Here is a 19,139-nt window from a genome sequence, read left to right on the forward strand (position 1 = left end):
TGGATTTGAACACTAAATCCTAAAGCAGAAAATTTACAGCAAAAAGCATGGAATAACAGCTCAACTCTTGCCATACTCCTCCAATGGAGCCAAACACAGAAAAGGCAGATTCACCCCTGGTTTTGGTCAGATTACCCTTTTAACTCTGCTGCCTAGTATGGGGCATGATACAAGCCCCACTGAAGTCAATGAAAAGACTCTCACTTTAGTTCAATGGGCTTTGGATCATCAAAACTCCCAGACCCTGGGGATAGTTTTAAATATGTGAACCAGCTACCCCATTGTTTGTTTTTTATGTCTGTAACTGGGAATTGTTTATCTCCTTTTCTTTTTCTATAAAGGATCCAGGGGTGCTGGAATAATTTTTATAGTGGGGGTGTTGAGAGCCATTGTACAGTTGTACCAAACTGTAAATCCTGTATATAATAGAAACCACTTCAAGTTGGGGATGTGGCAGCATCTCCCATACCTGTAATTCCACCACCTGTGTAAGGACCCAATAGCTGGTTTTCCTCTCTGGGAGTTGGCACTTTTGTGAATATAGAATTCCCTTTTTGCCCCTCTATGGGTAGTGATTTTTTAATTTCAAGTTACTGACTCATTTAAAAATTATTAATCATATTTTTATCATCTGTATATAGGGTTCTATGCTATTAAGTGGCACAAAATCTTTTAGATAAGTGATGCTGTATGTTACCTCTTTCTCATTATAAGGGCAGTTTACAGTGCTTATTTCACAGTAAACATTTACTTTGAGTGTTATAACAACATGTAATAAATTAATAATAATCCTTGTAAAAGTTCACAGTATGACAAAACTATCTACACATACAGGCCTTTACTTACAGAGTGAATTTTGAAACATAGTACATGTTATTAATGAGATTTGTAGTGGCATTTAAAACCACTGATTTTATTTTTTTTAAGGTTTGAGACATTTTCTGGGCTGTTATATTTTGAAATGCATATGATGTAAATAAAAAGTAATATTAAAAAAGATTGGTATATTACTACAGTTAAAGTAGTGCTTGTGTTAAAGGTGTACAATGATATACATAAGACTCAAGTCCTGCTTTTTCTTCAAAACTAACACAACAATGACACTGGCAGTATAAGTTGCCCCATTCTATCACATTAATATCTCCACCCATTTCTGGAGGGACCACCTTTGGGAGTCAGAAAATAATTCAGTCTTCATGAATGTCCAGTCCTCTGCTGACACTGACAAAGGTACCAGTTGTGATAATATTCTTTGAGAACAGCTATCCACTAAAAATTGAACTCGGACCATTACAACTAATTTCACCAACCTAAGGATTGCAGGATCACACCTTTTATAGGCGACATGGAACCACTGATCCCATCACCACCAGTCCCTCCTACTGCTTCGCTTTTGTATTTTGAGGAGGGAGAGTGGGCGTGGGAGGAAAGCAGGAAATAGTTCTCGTTAGCACATTAATTTCTTTTACATAATATATTTAATAAAAGTTTTTCTAGTGCCTGGTAGATCAAAAGCCAGTTGGTCTAGACAGACAAAATTACTGTTAAGGTATAAATTAATTGCCCTTGGCTTCTTTTTTGAGCTAAATATAGCTTATATAAAGTTCAAATGCAATGGGGGTTTTCTATTACTAAGATGGTGCAAAAAAATTCCTAGCTATGGAAGTATAAAAATAAGGCTATTGAGGATTATCTATTTTGCCTAATTATTAATGAAATGTGTCCACGACTTTGAATATTTAACCATGATCCTATATAGCATTTAAAGCAACATTTATTAATTTATTAGATATTCAGGATATACATACACATATTTTGCTCTCTCTTCTCCCCTCCAAGGAGCTTTTGGCTGATTTTACACTGATTTTTTTTCCCTGGATCATATTATATTTTATGTGAATAGTGCATCTTTATTATACTTTTGATTCTGAAACAGTAAAAATGTTTTTAAATGGCATTATTACTGTTCTTTTAGTAAACAATAGTTTAAATATTAAAAGGCATGGAATAAAAAATATGCTAATTTCACATTGTGAACAGACTTTAGGTACTTGAAGATGATAAATGAATACAAACTTTGATTTAATGTGGTAAAACTATAAATATATTTAATGCTAAATTCAGTGGTTTAAAGGACACTGTATTCTTTACAATATCTGTGAAGAGATACACCAGAAACAAAAGGATTCCAGCACCAGAAATGCTGAAAATAATTTAAAATTCATTTTATTTTGTGCTATGTTTTATTTGCATTTGTAAATCGCGTGAATATGGAGAGGCAGCATGGTCCAGTGGATAGGCAACTGGCCAGGGACTCAGGAAACCTAGATTCTGTTCCCAGCTCTGCTAGTGACCAGATTTGTGATCTTGGGAAAGTCACGTCTCCTATCTGTGCCTCTGTTTCTCATCCTAATGTACACTGTAAGCTCTTTGGACTGTCTCTCAGGTGTTTGTACAGTAGCTAGCACAACTGGGCCCCAATCTCAGATGAGACCTCTAACCACTGCTGTAATACAAATAAATAATTTTAACATCACATGCAATTAATCTTTAAATAAACTGGAAGCCAGTGTGAGAATGAGAGCCAGATTGAACTGAAAGAAAAGGAGTACTTGTGGCACCTTAGAGACTAACAAATTTATTAGAGCATAAGCTTTCGTGAGCTACAGCTCACTTCATCGGATGCATTTGGTGGAAAAAACAGAGGAGAGATTTATATACACACACACACACACAGAACATGAAACAATGGGTTTATCATACACACTGTAAGGAGAGTGATCACTTAAGATAAGCCATCACCAACAGCAGGGGGGGGAAGGAGGAAAACCTTTCATGGTGACAAGCAGGTAGGCTAATTCCAGCAGTTAACAAGAATATCAGAGGAACAGTGGGGGGTGGGGTGGGAGGGAGAAATACCATGGGGAAATAGTTTTACTTTGTGTAATGACTCATCCATTCCCAGTCTCTATTCAAGCCTAAGTTAATTGTATCCAGTTTGCAAATTAATTCCAATTCAGCAGTCTCTCGTTGGAGTCTGTTTTTGAAGCTTTTTTGTTGAAGTATAGCCACTCTTAGGTCTGTGATCGAGTGACCAGAGAGATTGAAGTGTTCTCCAACTGGTTTTTGAATGTTATAATTCTTGACGTCTGATTTGTGTCCATTCATTCTTTTACGTAGAGACTGTCCAGTTTGGCCAATGTACATGGCAGAGGGGCATTGCTGGCACATGATGGCATATATCACATTGGTAGATGCGCAGGTGAACGATCCTCTGATAGTGTGGCTGATGTGATTAGGCCCTATGATGGTATCCCCTGAATAGATATGTGGACAGAGTTGGCAACGGGCTTTGTTGCAAGGATAGGTTCCTGGGTTAGTGGTTCTGTTGTGTGGTGTGTGGTTGCTGGTGAGTATTTGCTTCAGATTGGGGGGCTGTCTGTAAGCAAGGACTGGTCTGTCTCCCAAGATCTGAGAGAGCGATGGCTCGTCCTTCAGGATAGGTTGTAGATCCTTGATGATGCGTTGGAGAGGTTTTAGTTGGGGGCTGAAGGTGATGGCTAGTGGCGTTCTGTTGTTTTCTTTGTTGGGCCTGTCCTGTAGTAGGTGACTTCTGGGTACTCTTCTGGCTCTGTCAATCTGTTTCTTCACTTCAGCAGGTGGGTATTGTAGTTGTAGGAATGCATGATAGAGATCTTGTAGGTGTTTGTCTCTGTCTGAGGGGTTGGAGCAAATGCGGTTATATCGTAGCGCTTGGCTGTAGACAATGGATCGAGTGGTATGATCTGGATGAAAGCTAGAGGCATGTAGGTAGGAATAGCGGTCAGTAGGTTTCCGATATAGGGTGGTGTTTATGTGACCATCGCTTATTAGCACCGTAGTGTCCAGGAAGTGGATCTCTTGTGTGGACTGGTCCAGGCTGAGGTTGATGGTGGGATGGAAATTGTTGAAATCATGGTGGAATTCCTCAAGAGCTTCTTTTCCATGGGTCCAGATGATGAAGATGTCATCAATGTAGCGCAAGTAGAGTAGGGGCATTAGGGGACGAGAGCTGAGGAAGCGTTGTTCTAAGTCAGCCATAAAAATGTTGGCATACTGTGGGGCCATGCGGGTACCCATCGCAGTGCCGCTGATTTGAAGGTATACATTGTCACCAAATGTGAAATAGTTATGGGTCAGGACAAAGTCACAAAGTTCTGCCACCAGGTTAGCCGTGACAGTATCGGGGATACTGTTCCTGACGGCTTGTAGTCCATCTTTGTGTGGAATGTTGGTGTAGAGGGCTTCTACATCCATAGTGGCTAGGATGGTGTTTTTAGGAAGATCACCAATGGACTGTAGTTTCCTCAGGAAATCGGTGGTGTCTCGAAGATAGCTGGGAGTGCTGGTAACGAAGGGCCTGAGGAGGGAGTCTACATAGCCAGACAATCCTGCTGTCAGGGTGCCAATGCCTGAGATGATGGGGCGTCCAGGATTTCCAGGTTTATGGATCTTGGGTAGCAGATAGAATACCCCAGGTCCTGGCTCCAGGGGTGTGTCTGTGCGGATTTGTTCTTGTGCTTTTTCAGGGAGTTTCTTGAGCAAATGCTGTAGTTTCTTTTGGTAACTCTCAGTGGGATCAGAGGGTAATGGCTTGTAGAAAGCGGTGTTGGAGAGCTGCCTAGTAGCCTCTTGTTCATACTCCGACCTATTCATGATGACGACAGCACCTCCTTTGTCAGCCTTTTTGATTATGATGTCAGAGTTGTTTCTGAGGCTGTGGATGGCACTGTGTTCTGCATGGCTGAGGTTATGGGGTAAGCGATGCTGCTTTTCCACAATTTCAGCTCGTGCACGTCGGCGGAAGCAGTCTATGTAGAAATCCAGGCTGCTGTTTCGACCTTCAGGAGGAGTCCACCCAGAATCCTTCTTTTTGTAGTGTTGGCAGGAAGGTCTCTGTGGGTTAATATGTTGGTCAGAGGTGTGTTGGAAATATTCCTTGAGTCTGAGACGTCGAAAATAGGATTCTAGGTCACCACAGAACTGTATCATGTTCGTGGGGGTGGAGGGGCAAAAGGAGAGGCCCCGAGATAGGACAGCATTTGCTCAAGAAACTCCCTGAAAAAGCACAAGAACAAATCCGCACAGACACACCCCTAGAACCCCGACCTGGGGTATTCTATCTGCTACCCAAGATCCATAAACCTGGAAATCCTGGACGCCCCATCATCTCAGGCATTGGCACTCTGACAGCAGGATTGTCTGGCTATGTAGACTCCCTCCTCAGGCCCTTCGTTACCAGCACTCCCAGCTATCTTCGAGACACCACCGATTTCCTGAGGAAACTACAGTCCATTGGTGATCTTCCTAAAAACACCATCCTAGCCACTATGGATGTAGAAGCCCTCTACACCAACATTCCACACAAAGATGGACTACAAGCCGTCAGGAACAGTATCCCCGATACTGTCACGGCTAACCTGGTGGCAGAACTTTGTGACTTTGTCCTGACCCATAACTATTTCACATTTGGTGACAATGTATACCTTCAAATCAGCGGCACTGCGATGGGTACCCGCATGGCCCCACAGTATGCCAACATTTTTATGGCTGACTTAGAACAACGCTTCCTCAGCTCTCGTCCCCTAATGCCCCTACTCTACTTGCGCTACATTGATGACATCTTCATCATCTGGACCCATGGAAAAGAAGCTCTTGAGGAATTCCACCATGATTTCAACAATTTCCATCCCACCATCAACCTCAGCCTGGACCAGTCCACACAAGAGATCCACTTCCTGGACACTACGGTGCTAATAAGCGATGGTCACATAAACACCACCCTATATCGGAAACCTACTGACCGCTATTCCTACCTACATGCCTCTAGCTTTCATCCAGATCATACCACTCGATCCATTGTCTACAGCCAAGCGCTACGATATAACCGCATTTGCTCCAACCCCTCAGACAGAGACAAACACCTACAAGATCTCTATCATGCATTCCTACAACTACAATACCCACCTGCTGAAGTGAAGAAACAGATTGACAGAGCCAGAAGAGTACCCAGAAGTCACCTACTACAGGACAGGCCCAACAAAGAAAACAACAGAACGCCACTAGCCATCACCTTCAGCCCCCAACTAAAACCTCTCCAACGCATCATCAAGGATCTACAACCTATCCTGAAGGACGAGCCATCGCTCTCTCAGATCTTGGGAGACAGACCAGTCCTTGCTTACAGACAGCCCCCCAATCTGAAGCAAATACTCACCAGCAACCACACACCACACAACAGAACCACTAACCCAGGAACCTATCCTTGCAACAAAGCCCGTTGCCAACTCTGTCCACATATCTATTCAGGGGATACCATCATAGGACCTAATCACATCAGCCACACTATCAGAGGCTCGTTCACCTGCGCATCTACCAATGTGATATATGCCATCATGTGCCAGCAATGCCCCTCTGCCATGTACATTGGCCAAACTGGACAGTCTCTACGTAAAAGAATGAATGGACACAAATCAGACGTCAAGAATTATAACATTCAAAAACCAGTTGGAGAACACTTCAATCTCTCTGGTCACTCGATCACAGACCTAAGAGTGGCTATACTTCAACAAAAAAGCTTCAAAAACAGACTCCAACGAGAGACTGCTGAATTGGAATTAATTTGCAAACTGGATACAATTAACTTAGGCTTGAATAGAGACTGGGAATGGATGAGTCATTACACAAAGTAAAACTATTTCCCCATGGTATTTCTCCCTCCCACCCCACCCCCCACTGTTCCTCTGATATTCTTGTTAACTGCTGGAATTAGCCTACCTTGCTTGTCACCATGAAAGGTTTTCCTCCTTCCCCCCCCCTGCTGTTGGTGATGGCTTATCTTAAGTGATCACTCTCCTTACAGTGTGTATGATAAACCCATTGTTTCATGTTCTGTGTGTGTGTGTGTGTATATAAATCTCTCCTCTGTTTTTTCCACCAAATGCATCCGATGAAGTGAGCTGTAGCTCACGAAAGCTTATGCTCTAATAAATTTGTTAGTCTCTAAGGTGCCACAAGTACTCCTTTTCTTTTTGCGAATACAGACTAACACGGCTGCTACTCTGAAACCTGAGATTGAACTGAGTAGACCCATGTACCCAGTCCCCTCAGTGCATGCTACTTTTGACACAAGGGGGTTAACAGTAATGCCTCTGTGGCACTACCTGCATCTGCTCACACCAGTGGACCTGCAGAGGAGATTACAAGCATGAAGAAGCTGGGTGAAGGCACAGTGTTGACCAATGTTTAGGTTGTTCCCTTTGGCAGCAGCACTGCAAGGAAAGCAAACACTTTCCAAACTTCTATTGCTGCTGCACTGCCAGGGAGCTAGCAAAAGCAACAGAGGGCCCCTCTGAATTGGTGCAAGCCCTTGTCTTGGAAGGCTAACCCTGAAGAGAACACCTTGTGCCCCCAGCGGATGTTGGAAAATGTGCATGTTTTTGTACACTGGTGTGGTGGGGCAGTGCCCCACCCCCTGAGAAGAAGGGCTGAACCAGAGAGGCTCCGCAGACCCGCAGCAGCCAATCAGAAAATGTCTACTGGGAGCCAGTCAGGGCCAGTATTACAGCCAGCCAAACAGGGCTAGGCTAGGCCCTATATAAAGGCTGTCCAGGAAGCAAGCAGGGCAGTCTCCCCCTGGTGCTCAAGGGAGAAGGACTGGCTGTAGAGCCCTGCCCTAGTTACAAAGGGTGGGGTAGGTGTATAGGGCCAAAGGGGAAGCAGCCCAGGGACAATAGTAGGGCAAGGGGAGAGAAGGAGGGCAGAGAGGCTGCTGCTAGAGGGTCCCTGCGTCAGAGCCCAGAGTAGCAGGTGGGCCTGGGTTGCGTTCTTCCCTGCCCCTTTCCTCTTGTACTACACCTGGTTGAAGAAGAGTGTGGCCTGATCCAGGCTGTGTCTGGCCCCTGTGACAAAGGGGCTAGACTCTGAGACTGCAGCCGGTCACTACAGCAGGTGCAAATGGTAGACTGCTGATAACACCAAACCCCAGGAAGGGAGCTAGACCGGAGCAGTGGACACTGCCAGAGGGCAGTGTCCTGAAGAGGATGCTGATGAGCAATGTGGGTCCAGATGCCAACAGGGTGAGGGATGGATGGGACGCCACCGGAAAAGGCCTCCTACAGAGGACAGAGCTAATTCCCGGAGGTGCCACAGTGGTGAGTCACAACTGGACTCCCTGCTTCTTCCACAGTGGGGGGATGCCTCCCACTCTCAAAGATCCACAAATTTTGGGGAAAAGCAATAACTGTCCCTGGGAAGAGGATATTTGGACTGGATCAAAGACCTCAGGAGCTGGGCCACTGTTTACAAATTGACAGACAACATTTCATAAGCATATTACACTTTGGCCTTTTGAATTTGTCATTGGTCTAATAAGATTAGATAATAAAAAATAATTCAGTGCTTTAATGTACACTATCCAGATCAAGCAGCCATCAAACATTAGATTTACTTGTGAATTCTAAGCCGACGGTTGGTAACCAACTAGAACATAAGAACGGCCATACTGGGTCAGACCAAAGGTCCATCTAGTCCAGTATCTCGTCTTCCAACAGTGGCCAATCCCAGGTGCCCCAGCAGGAATGAACAGGTAATCATAAAGTGATCCATCCCGTTGCCTATTCCCAGCTTCTGGTAAACAAAGGCTAGGAACACCATCCCTGCCCATCCTGACCTATAAGCCATGGACCTATCCTCTATGAATTTATCTAGTTCTTTTTTGAACCCTGTTATAGTCTTGGCCTTCACAACATCCTCTGGCAAGGAGTTCCAAAGGTTGACTGTGCGTTGTGTGGGAAAAAAAAAATTCCTTTTGTTGGTTTTAAACCTGCTGCCTATTAACTTAATTTGGTGGCCCCTAGTTCTTGTCTTATGAGAAGGAGTAAATAACACTTCCTTATTTATTTTCTCCATACCAGTCATGATTTTATAGCCCTCTATCATATCCCCCCCTTAGTCGTCTCTTTTCCAAGCTGAAAAGTCCCAGTCGTATTAATGGCAGCCATTCCATACCCCTAATCATTTTTGTTGCCCTTTTCTGAACCTTTCCAATATCTTTTTTTGAGATGGGGTAACCACATCTGCATACAGTATTCAAGATGCGGGCGTACCATGGATTTATATAGTGGCAATATATTTTCTGTCTTATCTAGTTTTCAGAAAACTATCCACATACTCCGAGATCTTTCTTGAGTGGTAACAGCTAATTTAGACCCCATCATTTTATATGTATAGTTGGGATTATGTTTTCTATTGTGCATTACTTTGCATTTATCAGCATGGAATTTCATCTACCATTTTGTTGCCCAGTCACCGAGTTTTGAGAGATCCTGTTTTGTAGCTCTTTGCAGTCTGCCTGGGACTTAACTATTTTGAGAGTTTTGTATCGGCAAATTTTGCCACCTCACTGTTTATCCCTTTTCCCAGATCACTTATGAATATGTTGAATAGGACTGGTCCCAGTACAGACCCCTGTGGGACACCACTATTTACCTCTCTTCGTTCTGAAAACTGACCATTTATTCCTACCCTTGGTTTTCTATCTCTTAACTAGTTACCAATCCGTGAGAGAACGTTTCCTCTTATCCCATGACTGCTTACTTGGCTTAAGAGCCTTTGATGAGGGACCTTGTCAAAGGCTTTCTGAAAATCTAAATATGCTATATCCACTGGATCCCCCTCGTCCACATGCTTCTTGGGGTCAAGAATTCTAGTAGACTGAGGCATGATTTCCCTTTACAAAAACCATGTTGACTATTCACCAACAAATTATGTTCACCTATGTACCTGACAATTTTGTTCTTTACAATAGTTTGAACTACTTTGCTTGGTACCCAAGTCAGGCTTACTGGCCTGTAATTGCCAGGTTCACCTCTAGAGCCCTTTTTAAAAATTGGCATCACATTAGCTATCCACCAGTCATTTGGTACAGAAACTGATTAAATGATACGTTACAGACTACAGTTAGTAGTCCTGCAATTTCACATTTGAGTTCCTTCAGAACTCTTGGGTGAATATCATCTGGTCCTGGTGACTTATTGCTGTTTAGTTTATCAATTTGTTCCAAAACCTCCTCTAATAACACCTCAATCTGGGACAGTTCCTCAGATGTGTCACCTAAAAAGAATGGCTCAGGTTTGGGAATCTCCCTCACATCCTCAACCATGAAGACTGATGCAAAGAATTCATTTAGTTTCTCCGCAATGGCCTTATCCTTGAGTGCTCCTTTAGCATCTTGATGATCCTGTGGCCTCACTGGTTGTTTAGCAGGCTTCCTGCTTCTGATGTACTTAACATTTTTTTTGCTATTTTTGAGTCTTTGGCTAGCTGTTCTTTGAATTCTTTTTTGGCCTTCCTAGTTATATTTTTACACTTCATTTGGCAGAGTTTATGCTCCTTTCTATTTTCCTCATTAGGATTTATCTTTTTAAAGGATACCGTTTTGCTTCTCGCTACTTTTACTTTGTTTAGCCACAGTGGCACTCTTTTGGTGCTCTATGTTTTTTTTTTATGGCTCTATCCCAGAGGTGGACAAACTACGCCCCCGTGGGCCACATCCAGCCCACCCCTGCTGCTCCCCCTCCTATGCAGCCTCAGCTTGCTGTGCTGCCAGCGTGGGAGGGGGCTGCATTGCAGGGGAAGGGGAGAGCAGGAAGGGAGGCTCACCTGCAGCCACAGGGGAGCAGGCAGGTAGCGAGAGCACAGGGAATGCAGGAGGACTCAGGAGCACTGGGCGGTGAGGCACGCAGCCAGAGAGAAGCAGCACTTTGAAGGGGAAACCGCTGCTTCTCTCTGGCTGAACGGCTGCCCCTGCTCCTCTAGAGTCCTCCACCCATGTTCACAGGGCTGCATTCTGAAAGGGGCTTTAGAGGGGGGCCTGTCAAAGGGTGGGGGTGTGGATAGGGGTTTGAGCAGTCAGGGAGCACGGGGTGGGGGTTTGGGGTGAGGGGTCCCGGCGGGGGTGGTCAAGTGACAGGGAATAGGGGGGGTTGAATGGTTGGGGGTTCTGAGGGGGGCAGTCGGGGCAGTAAGTGGGAGGGGGCGGTTAGGGTTTGGGGAGAGACAGCCTTCCCTGCCCAGCCCTCCATACAGTTTTGGAATCCTGATTTGGCCCTCGGGACAAAAAGTTTGCCCACCCCTGCTCTATCCCATACAGCTTGCAGGGATTTTACTTTTGGTGCTGTACCTTTTATTTTCTGTTTAACTAACCTCCATGTTTTTAAAAACAAACAACGTTCCCCTTTCTGAAATTAAATGCTACGGTGTTGGGCTGCTGAGATACTTTCCTCCCCCTAGGGATGTTTCAATTTAATTATATTATGCTCACTATTACCAAGCGCTCCAGCTATAGTCACCTCTTGGACCTGATCCTGTGCTCCAGTTAAGAATAAATCAAGAATTGCCTTTCTTCTTGTTGGTTCCAGGACTAGCTGCTCCAAGAAGCAGTCATTTAAGGTGTAAAGAACTACACCCATCAGGTACATTCTTTGTCAGCTTGATGGATTCCTTCTGAACAAAAGCATGTCAGCAAAATACGTATACCTTAGTCTCTCTGTATCTTGATCGTGGTGAATGATAGACCCAAAATAGGTGGTTGATTTCCCTTTTAACTGTCATTTTAACACCAATAACTAGAAAAGAATAGTTAGTATTTTAAAATACTATCTGATCTAGTTTTCAGGATGGTCTTCCCATTTAATTTTATAGCAGGCAATTCTTCATCTGTACTTCTAATGTTCTGGAATAATTGCTGTTGCTCAATTAGTTTAACTGCTGGATCTCTCCGGCAAAAGAAACAGTAGGTTCAAAACCAACACGCAGTTGCTTTTGGAATGGGTCTGCTTACCTCCTTCATAGTGGTGGGGTTAATGGGAATGTGAGGAAGAAAAGGAAGCCAGATTCAAGAGGCTTGATGGTGATATTTTTTTTAAGTTGAAAACAACCCTGGAAGGGTAGAGGCTACTATCTGAATTTTTAACCTACTGTTTAAAAACATCCTAAACATTAACAAGAAATTAATAAGAGGAACCATTTTCTCTTTCATTACTTTGTGTAATTGACAGCACTTTAAATAACGTTCACAGTATAGTCAGGCAATTTTGACTTGCTCCCACAGAATTCTACATTAGTACAATGGGATTCTGAACATGTGCAGGGGACAGTGGTGTCAGATCCTGATGCAGTATCAAGGCCTGGCTTCTGTTTGAGTGGGTCTTTCACACAATAGCAGGGAACAAGGAAAAAAAGCCATTGTAAGAGGGGGAAAAAAATACCAAGGAGACTTGGGCACTTACAGAAGATGAAGCTACCTTGTAACTATTTTTGGAGGCGATTTAATTTCATGTTAAGGGCAAACCTTTAACGCAAGTGTCAATTTTTAAGTCTTTCACTGCTAATCACAACATATAAGAAAGAGGAATGACCATAAAATGAAGATTTGCACAATTTTGGTGCCTTAAGTGGATAGCACAAGAACCTACCAGAACTTAATTCATGCTCTTCCCTTGGCCTATAACAGCAATAGGTCAGAGCAAAGAAGTGGCTCCAAGAGGGGTGTAATTCCAACCAGGGAGAGTATCCTGGCTTGCTTGGATAGTAGGTGTGAGGGAAGACAGCTTCCTCTGTAGCTCTAATGGCTGATCTAGGTTGTTGGCAAACATCACTGCATCAGTTACACTTGAGTTGCATTTTCAAGCTTTTCTTGGCAAATGTGAGGGCTAGAAACAATTGTTTGCTAAATGAAAATTTAGATTTTGACATGGTATGAGGAACACTCCTAGGCATCACCCCTGATGCTACGAGACTCAGTTCACCATGACTGCCTCTAGATCATCTGGTATGCTCTATAACTGTATAGGCTATTTAAGCAAGTGTAAATAATTAAATGCAATATCACACTGAAAATAGATTTTTTGTTAAGCATAGACAGCATGATTTGATGATGTACAACACAAAAGTAGTTTGTCTTCCTTCCCTAATATGCTTACCATCTAAATCCATAGGACAGAGAAGTGCTCTCTCAAAAATACTTAGAGATAGGAGATGCCATTGTTACTAAAATGTTAGATTGTGGACTCCATAATTTTTTGGGAGGGTTTTGAAGGGGGAGAACTACACTGGGTAAGCGCCTGATAGATTGTGACAGTGAGCGTTTCAGGCATAGGAGCAGTATGGAGGCAAACAATCCATTCTAAGGGGGACTATATACAATCATTTATATGCATTAAGAATTTTATACTTACTAGATGGCTTATGCAACATAATACAATTATACATCTCTTTCCCTTCCTACATAAAAAATTGTCTTCAATATCTATAATATATACAACATACAGGTAATTTACAGTATTGTACCATTTTCTGGTTAGTGAGTATTTTAACCAGTTTGATATAGCTATAAATTTCAATTATTTAATTTCCCCAATATATTGACAGATGCCAAGTCCACAAAGACTTGTTTCCACACTTCTAAGAGTTCTAGAGAATCTTCCATGTCCTGTTGAACTAGAGTAATAAAAGCATTTTCAAAAAAATTAAGTCTTTGCACCTGATCCTATCAATTTTCTTCAGCTATTATGATCAGTATTCAAGTAAACATACTTTATGCAATAGGCTTTACAGTTATCTTCAGCTCAAATTCTGAACATACTGTAATAAATGCAAGTACAGGACCACATTATAGAACTGTCAACACAGCAAAACATTAGATACATAAAAAGCAAAGATACTAAAAGAATGTAAATTAAAAATATTCAATATCCAATTTCCTGGTTCACATCAGTAAGAACTGTCCCAGTATATCACTTCTTCTAGTTTAGGCAGCAGCATCGAAGAATGCAATCAGTGCATTTTGGTCATAACTGTCCAAAATTTCCAGAAGAAGAGGAACTTTGGTTTTCACATTTGTGCCTTTAAATTTAAATTTATCAATGAAGAGATCTGTAATCATGCCTGCAAAAATAATGTTTGACAAGGTTTAGTCTTTTCTTTTTATTAAAATAAAACTGTTAATGTAATTTGAGTTAAATTATGTTTTTTTCTTTTAGATTAGAGCTAAAATTTAGTTTAATGCTATGTTTCAAAATTCATTTACAGTTGAAGTACCAGATGCCCTGGGATCCTATAGTAACTTGTTTCAGCTACATTCCAAAAAACAGCATTTCTACCTTTGAATTACCTGCATCTCAAGTAGAAAGTGCTCTTAGGACAAAGAATTGCTTAACCAAAAAAAAAAAAAAAAATTTAAAATGTGGTGTTCAACTCACAGCCTGTGTATGTAGACATATTGAAGCCTAGACACTGTCACACCTGCAGATTCTATGTGCTGTGAGCAGCTCCAGTGGTTACTTTGCATATCTGGATCTTGAAATCTGTAAAGATTCCATTCAGTACTGGATAATTTTAACATCCACAGGGTCTCAAGGCTTCTGGTGCATTGTGAATGGTCAGTTCTCGAATTTTTCTACTGATATTACTAAAGTTCTGATCCAGCAAGTTCAGCATTTTAGTAGAAAAATCAGATTTCAATTTTATGTATTTACAATTTGCATTTATATTTCCCACTGTCTTTCACTTTTGACTTTCAGTGTAAATACACTGATTCAGGAGAGAACTTAAGGACATGCTTAAATCAGTCTTTGGTCAAGATAGCACTTGCCATATTAAAATCAACAGGCCTTAAACACATATCCAAAGTTAAGCACATGTTGAAGAGGTATCCTGAATAAGGATGCATTCCTGAATTGGGTATAACAAACAGTCATCCCTCTGTTTTAGCATTCCACTAAATAAAGTGCATGAATCTCATCAGAATAATCCAACTCCTGAACTTTCAGCACTGCCTTAGATCTCATCGATTTTCTACGGTTCTCTTCTGAATCGTTCTCGTATAGAATCATAGGACAATGAGGCCTTCTAGTCCAGTCCCCTGTACTCAAGGCAGGACTAAGTATTATCTAGACCAGGGGTTCTCAACCTTTTTTCTTTGAGGCCATTCTTCCCCCCTCCCCCCCTGCAACATGCTATTAAACTCCACAACCTGCCTGTGCCACAACTGTTTCTCCATATAAAAGCCAGGGCTGGCATTAGAGGGTAGCAAACAAGGCAATTGCCCAGGGGCCCCCGCAAAGCTTAGTTGCTCAGGCTTTGGCATCAGCCCCATACGGTAGGGCTTCATCTTTCTGCCCTGGGCCCCAACAACTCTAATGCCTGGCCCGGCTTGACAGACCCCCTGAAACCAGCCACAGCACCCCAAGTGGGTCCCTGACCCCTGGTTGAGTACCACTAATCCAGACCATCCCTGACGGGTGTTTGTCTAGCCTGCTCTTAATCTCCAATGATGCAGATTCCACAACCTCTCTGGGTACCTTATTCTACCATTGACAGGCGGTCATTTCCCATTTTATATGTGTGCAAATGACTGTTCCTCAAGTGGCATACTTTGCATTTGTTCTTATATGTATGTCAATAATACTAATTGGATAAATTGACTTTCAGATTTATTTCATAATATCAAAATCTGCGGTAATACCCAGACTCTTAAGTTTATCCATAAGTGTTTTACATGCATATTCACTGTGATCCACTGGTGCTACTAGATTGTACCTACCTGCCAATTTATTCTAGAAAAAACTTAGAACTATATTTTTATCCTGTCTATTGCACGTGCGTGTATGCTCTCTGTCCGGCTGTTAATATTTTTAGTGTAAAAAAGCAGCTCTATTAAAGAACGAACCATAAAGTCTCTCAAGATGTGCAGGTTGTTTCTTGTACTCTTCAAGAAGGTGGTCTGATTCCTCTAAAATACAGCGGTACTCTGGTATCAGGAAGTCCACGTTTCCCTCGTGAACCTGCAACTCCTTAAAATAGATTTAAAAATGTTACCCAAGAATTAAAGGCTGTCAACTCTAAAAACTTGAGAAATGAAAATGGAGTTTTAGATCTGACAGTGTTGGATCATATTATAGAAGTTCTATATTAAAATCACAAATGAATTTGATTCCCCATTGTTTAAATTCCAGGGTATTACTAATTAAGAGGTCTCTTGGTTTTTGGTACTGTTTCTCTCCCTCTGTGTGAAACTTGCAAGCTGTTAATTGTTTTAGTATGTTCTAAGACAGTCTGTTCTCAAAGCAATTCTTTTAACAACTACTACTCACACAGACTCAAAGCAATACTCTGTAACAACAGAAACAGCACCCAGAGACTCCCCGCCCTTTTCTTGTATTCATCTTGCTTTAACAATTGTGATTAAAATAGAGATAGATGTATGTGGATGGATGCTTGATGTGGATAATAACTAAATGATCAGGGAGGTACCAGCCTAAGAATCCAGTGTCCATTGGCTGAAGAAGGCATCAAATGGAAATAACCAAAGGACCCCCGCAGGGCAGACTGGAATCCACCCAACAGCTTCAAGAATGGGAGAACCAAAGAACAAGATAACATCTGGCAGCACAGAGCTGTCAGGAATGTGCCATCTGCTGATTGATTCAGCAACAGCATGATGAAGCAATTCCCATAGACTGGCATAGGAAGAAATTCCTACAGAAATGGACTCTAGAAAGTGAGAACTTTGGGGTCTGATTCTGCAGACCAACTTCCAGGAGCATCTGACAAGGCCCTGCTCCCTCCTCCTGTCCAGGCCACCTGGCCAGTGGCTTGGCATGAGCAACTCTAAGGCTGGTAACTATGATAACAACCTTGTAGAACGTGTGTGTGTGTGTGTGTGTGTGTGTGTGTGTGAAAATATGAAATGAATAGAATGTTATAGCTATAACTGACTGCTTATTATGATTCTTTCTGTATTCACAATAAATGTGGCATTTTGCCTTTTTCCCCTTTAAGATCCTGCTGGTTTTTATTTTATTGGTATAATAGGAGGCAATGCATAGACAGGTGAAACAGTCCTTCAAAACTGCTCTTATTATTTTGGAAATATAATTTTTCTCCCTCTCCTCACTAAATTCCAAACAGTATTGCCCACTTAACACTGGATTCTCAAGCCCCTGTTACAGCTTCCATTTCTGAACAACAGCAAAATGACTCTCCTTCACAATTCATCAGTACTGTTTTTTCACTGGCTGGTGGTTTTGGAACTGAACAGTGATCTTAAACTGAGTTTTTTCAATCTGATTTTGATGTCTTTCTGGGAACTCAATAAGAAACAGTATCACCAGATGAAAATGGATCCTACTCAGATTTGCTACCACATTAGACTGTGTTCCTTTTAAATACTAGTTTGCTCACCTTTTTTAGAAATAATAATCTGGACTGATGAAGGAATCAAGCGAACAAGCATTTGGAGTTACTTCAACAGGCCATTTCTATGCTACAAAATCAGTTTGGGTTTTGGAGCTTTCTGAGGTGAGTAAAAGTACAAACCGTAATAACCCCCTGTAGAGAATCACAGTAAGACAGGAACTGATACTGAAAAATTCAAACTATTGGCTATCAAAAATAGGAGTGTGACAGTTCGTCCTGTCCTGGCCAATTCAAAGAGAATGGAGCACCTGAAATCTTAATTTTCGCAATTTTCATTATCTTCTGGTTCTGAAATTTGACTCCATAAGAAGTTGGTCCTGTACTTTTTTTTTAAAACTAAACAATTTTAACATGTACAGTATTATCTTACAATGTCATTCTACTGTGGAAATAGACCACTGAAAATGGCATTGTGGAGGAGTTGTTTTTCCCCCACAGATGCAGAAATCGAACAGGCATAGCTTACAACTAAAAAGATGTTCTCTCTAGCTGACAGCGCCAGAAACTGCAATCTGAGAATCAAGCTGGGTGGTTGTTTTTTTTTCCCTTCTTTATCACCACCACTTGTAAGCAAGGTTCTCCAGGACAAATTAGGCCCAGGTTATATAGGTATTCAGAAGTGCCAATAATTACATAGACAATTCTGTTATTTCACAAGAAGGAACAAAAAACTGCTCAATTTCCTTGAACTTTGCTGATTCTTCAAGACTGCAAAGGGTAAAGAGCAATAAAAAAACTCCCAAAATATTTTGGTTACCATCATCAGAAAACAGAATACCCAGAGATCAAGTCTTCTGGGTAAGAGAGTGTCAATTTTACATAGTTACATTAAGCGACGGTCACATAAACACCACCCTGTATCGGAAACCTACTGACCGCTATTCCTACCTACATGCCTCTAGCTTTCATCCAGATCATACCACTCGATCCATTGTCTACAGCCAAGCGCTACGATATAACCGCATTTGCTCCAAGCCCTCAGACAGAGACAAACACCTACAAGATCTCTATCATGCATTCCTACAACTACAATACCCACCTGCAGAAGTGAAGAAACAGATTGACAGAGCCAGAAGAGTACCCAGAAGTCACCTACTACAGGACAGGCCCAACAAAGAAAATAACAGAATGCCACTAGCCATCACCTTCAGCCCCCAACTAAAACCTCTCCAACGCATCATCAAGGATCTACAACCTATCCTGAAGGACGACCCACCACTCTCACAGATCTTGGGAGACAGACCAGTCCTTGCTTACAGACAGCCCCCCAATCTGAAGCAAATACTCACCAACTACCACACACCACACAACAGAACCACTAACCCAGGAACCTATCCTTGCAACAAAGCCCGTTGCCAACTCTGTCCACATATCTATTCAGCGGACACCATCATAGGGCCTAATCACATCAGCCACACTATCAGAGGCTCGTTCACCTGCGCATCTACCAATGTGATATATGCCATCATGTGCCAGCAATGCCCCTCTGCCATGTACATTGGCCAAACTGGACAGTCTCTACGTAAAAGAATGGACACAAATCAGACGTCAAGAATTATAACATTCAAAAACCAGTTGGAGAACACTTCAATCTCTCTGGTCACTCGATCACAGACCTAAGAGTGGCTATACTTCAACAAAAAAGCTTCAAAAACAGACTCCAACGAGAGACTGCTGAATTGGAATTAATTTGCAAACTGGATACAATTAACTTAGGCTTGAATAGAGACTGGGAATGGATGAGTCATTACACAAAGTAAAACTATTTCCCCATGGTATTTCTCCCTCCCACCCCACCCCCCACTGTTCCTCTGATATTCTTGTTAACTGCTGGAATTAGC

The 19,139-nt window shown here is 42.1% G+C and overlaps 1 protein-coding gene across 4 annotated transcripts in view; it reads right to left on the reverse strand.

The window, feature by feature from the left end:
* Window positions 1-1,668: 1,668 nt before the first annotated feature.
* BBS7 (Bardet-Biedl syndrome 7) overlaps window positions 1,669-19,139 on the reverse strand; it is a 62,036-nt gene continuing 44,565 nt past the window's right edge. For 3 of the 4 annotated variants that reach the window (XM_038399364.2, XM_038399368.2, XM_043514036.1), the window contains 2 exons: window positions 15,770-15,893; window positions 11,801-13,986 (listed from right to left, as the gene is read on the reverse strand). In XM_038399364.2, coding sequence (XP_038255292.1) covers window positions 13,850-13,986; window positions 15,770-15,893 — 261 coding nt within the window. In that variant the 3' untranslated portion in view covers window positions 11,801-13,849. Of the gene's footprint in view, window positions 1,680-11,800; window positions 13,987-15,769; window positions 15,894-19,139 lie in introns of those variants that run through there. The other variant, XR_006281166.1, reaches the window with a different exon arrangement.

Source organism: Dermochelys coriacea, chromosome 4 (assembly GCF_009764565.3).
Source record: "Dermochelys coriacea isolate rDerCor1 chromosome 4, rDerCor1.pri.v4, whole genome shotgun sequence".
NCBI classification, from domain to species: Eukaryota; Metazoa; Chordata; order Testudines; family Dermochelyidae; genus Dermochelys; species Dermochelys coriacea.